The 3,022-nt window shown below is 55.2% G+C and overlaps 1 protein-coding gene across 1 annotated transcript; it reads left to right on the forward strand.

Moving 5' to 3' along the window:
• Position 1: 1 nt before the first annotated feature.
• Positions 2 to 2,549, forward strand: CSUI_010831 (uncharacterized protein). The gene has a single exon (XM_068070932.1). The coding sequence runs from the start codon at positions 69 to 71 to the stop codon at positions 2,184 to 2,186; it is 2,118 nt and encodes a 705-aa protein (XP_067917092.1). The 5' UTR covers positions 2 to 68; the 3' UTR covers positions 2,187 to 2,549.
• The last annotated feature ends 473 nt before the right edge of the window (positions 2,550 to 3,022 follow it).

The following is a 3,022-nucleotide window of genomic DNA, read 5'->3' on the forward strand; positions in this document are numbered from 1 at the left end:
TTGACCTTCCCTCTGAAAACCCGTCAACAAATGCCACGGCCAGTACGAGAGCAACCACGGATCGTCGAATGAGAGAACGCGGAAGTGAAGGCAGACAGCGTGAGGCGGTAGAACGGAAGTTTGTCTTGAAGCCGCAAGAGGGTACTTTCTTCGCGACAGAAAAGGGACCAAACGAGTCTTTGAGAAGCGAAGGAAAGGAAGAAACTGAAATAAACGTTTTCCATGAAAGGAGTCTTCGAGGCGAGGCAAGGGCGGAATTCATGACCTTTCGTAGAAATTCTTTTTCGAAGAGGGACTCTTTGTGTGATGAGTCTTACTCTTTTCCGCCCGCTGCCTCTGCGTCTCAGGTATCATATCAGCCGTTCTGTTCTCCTCCGTTCTGCTCTCCGACTGTCTGTTCACTTCCTCCCGCCTTCGTTTCTCCTCTCCGGCAGCCAGCATCTCGACCTCCCTCTCTCCTCTCCTCTAGCTCCCGCGGCCTTTGTTTCGCCTCTAGGGCTTCTACTGCGCTTGACCACTCCACTGCTGAGGTGCTTACTCCTCAAAGTCATCGACGCGGGTCGAGAAGACGCTTCTCGGGCTCGCGTTTTCGGAGCGAAAGCGGAGTCCAGCCTTACAACTCGTTCTCCTCCCCTAGGCCGCGCCCACCTTCGTCATCTCCCAGGCCAGTAGGCACATCCTTGTGTAGCGTTCCTCCCCAGGCGCCGTCTTCTGCTGACCCGAGTGCAGCGAGTTCTGTCCGGAGGAGGGGAAGTGAGAGCAGTGTCCTGAGTGGAAGCATGATTCTCGCGGTTGCCGCCAAGGCCTCAAACTTTAAGCACCTGCCTCCTCCGCTTTCTCCCTTCAAAGGCCCTCCTCGTCCCGGAGCAGCGGAGGCCGCCCGGAGGCGAAGACGCCAACAAAGGAGGCAGGAGAGAGAGAGAAGACGTGTGAAACAGAGTGCCGAATGCAAGACAGAAAAAGAAAACATACCGCCGCGGAGGAAGGAGGGTGACGAGGGAACGAAACCAGCGAGGGAGACTTCCCCGTCTCTTCGCAGAACACCAAAACAAGCAGGACTGCTCTTTTCAAGGCCATGCGGCAGTGAGAGAGATAGTTCCCCTCTCTCCGATATCAGTGATAGTCCCAGCCAAAGCAGTTGCCAGAGCTGGATGTGTGGTATATCTCCTTCGTCCTTATCTCCTCTTCCTGCACCACCGGATCTTTTCTGGCGCTCCTCCCCGTCTGCGGGGAGCGAGCCTGGCCGGATCTCTCTCTCTTCATTTCCGTCTTCTCCGTCGCTTCTATGGGGTGGAAGGGGATGCGCTCCGGGTTCGTACTTCGGCTCCAGCGGCTCGCTTGATCACAGCAGCAGTAGTCAAGTCTCTAATTCTTCGTTCTGCTCTTCTATTGTTTTTGCCAAGCCCGTGCTTCCGCCGTTGGCAAATGCACGAGTAACATCTGGTGGACGGGTGTCAGGGGGAGAAGAAGAGGGAACTTGGAGGGGAGACACAGGAGAAATCGGCCAGAGGGCACCCTCGGTTCGAAAGGGATGGCAGGCAGAAAGAGCTGCCGGAAAGAGTCCCAACTCCCAGGATGTAAGCGTGAGCGGCCACAAGCACAAGAAATCAAAAGGGGGCGATGTCCCTGCGGAGCTCTGCCGCGAAAGGGTTAACGGTTGTGTCTTTCGACCTCCTTCCGCTTCGGTGGGCCGCTTGGGACGCCGAAATCACATGGTGCCGTCTTCGTCGAATACTGCGCCCGCTGCAGGGAGCAATCTGGCTGGGCCGGGGGCTCTTTCTTCCAGTTTCAGGGGCGGAAAACCGGTCGGGCCTTGTAACGGGGAGGCAGCAGGTGTGTCCTTTTTTTCTGCTTCCAAAGCTGCTCCACCTGGTTTTTTTGTCGATGACTCTCACTTGGTTTCTGCTGGAACACGGAACCCTCTCAGCAGCGGCGCTATGCTCCTATCGGCCTCTTGGGGAGTGTCTTACCATTTTCCCCGAAACAACAAAGAGAGGGGAGGAGGAAGCGCTCTGCATACCAACGGCGGATCGGGTATCCTGCAGTCCTCACCCCTGGTGCGAAGGGCACGGAGACTTTCCGAAGGAGGAGCCGAAGGGCGCGTTGCTTCAAGAAAGTCCTTGGAGTGCGTGGGAGAAGGGGATGAAAATGCTACGCATACAGCAGCGGCAGAAGCCCTGTCGTGAGAGATCAAAAAGAGGTAAAGAGAAGAAGTGAAGAAGGTGATGCGTCATAGTCGTACTACGCACGACACGGAGCCGAGGAGTGAACCGCATGTAGCCCGCGGGCGGCAGAGGCCAACTTCGAGGAGAGAGGTTCTGCTCTGGCAAATGAGGAGCCGGGACAAATAACGCCCCCACTGACCGAAGCAGCAACAGAAAGCGATTTCGTCGGGTGCCGTTTCTCTGGGTTGTGACCGTAGTTTTCCGACTTCTTTTTTTTTTCTCACCTCGGAGCGCGAGGCGTATCAGTCGGCGCAAGCCCCGGCAGCGCGGAATGGATTTTGACGAGGTGTATGGCTTTTGCTTCCGTATTCTTGTAGCGTATACGTCGGTCTTGTCAAACCACGCAAAGCCGAACGCTGTATTCATTGACGGACTTCCAGTTTTCTCTTATGCAGCATGTCTCTCCTCGGTCGTGCGGGTGTCAGTCTCTCGGTACCGTGGAGTCTAAGCTAAAACAGTGAACGAAGTAGACTCCGACAAGGCTGCTTACGAAATAGACTCCAACAAGGCTGCTTACGAAGTAGACTCCAACAAGGCTGCTTGCTGAGAATAAGAGCAGATCGCCAGAGCTGCTCCTTACACAGTGGGGAATGTGTTCTACGTTGTGGTGTGATTCTCCCTTGTATGCCACTATTCCACTTTATTTCTTCACATATTATCGCGTGTAAGTACTCTCCTTGAGTCGCTTCTTCCCTTTCCAGCCGCTGGATCACCCGCGTTTTGCTGCGGTATCCATTTCTCCTCTCACCCTGCCGATGCGCCGGCTAAATGGACACTTCTTGAAACTTTCTGGCGTA

The sequence above is a fragment of the Cystoisospora suis genome, assembly GCF_002600585.1.
Source record: "Cystoisospora suis strain Wien I chromosome Unknown contig_8502, whole genome shotgun sequence".
NCBI lineage: Eukaryota > Apicomplexa > Conoidasida > Eucoccidiorida > Sarcocystidae > Cystoisospora > Cystoisospora suis.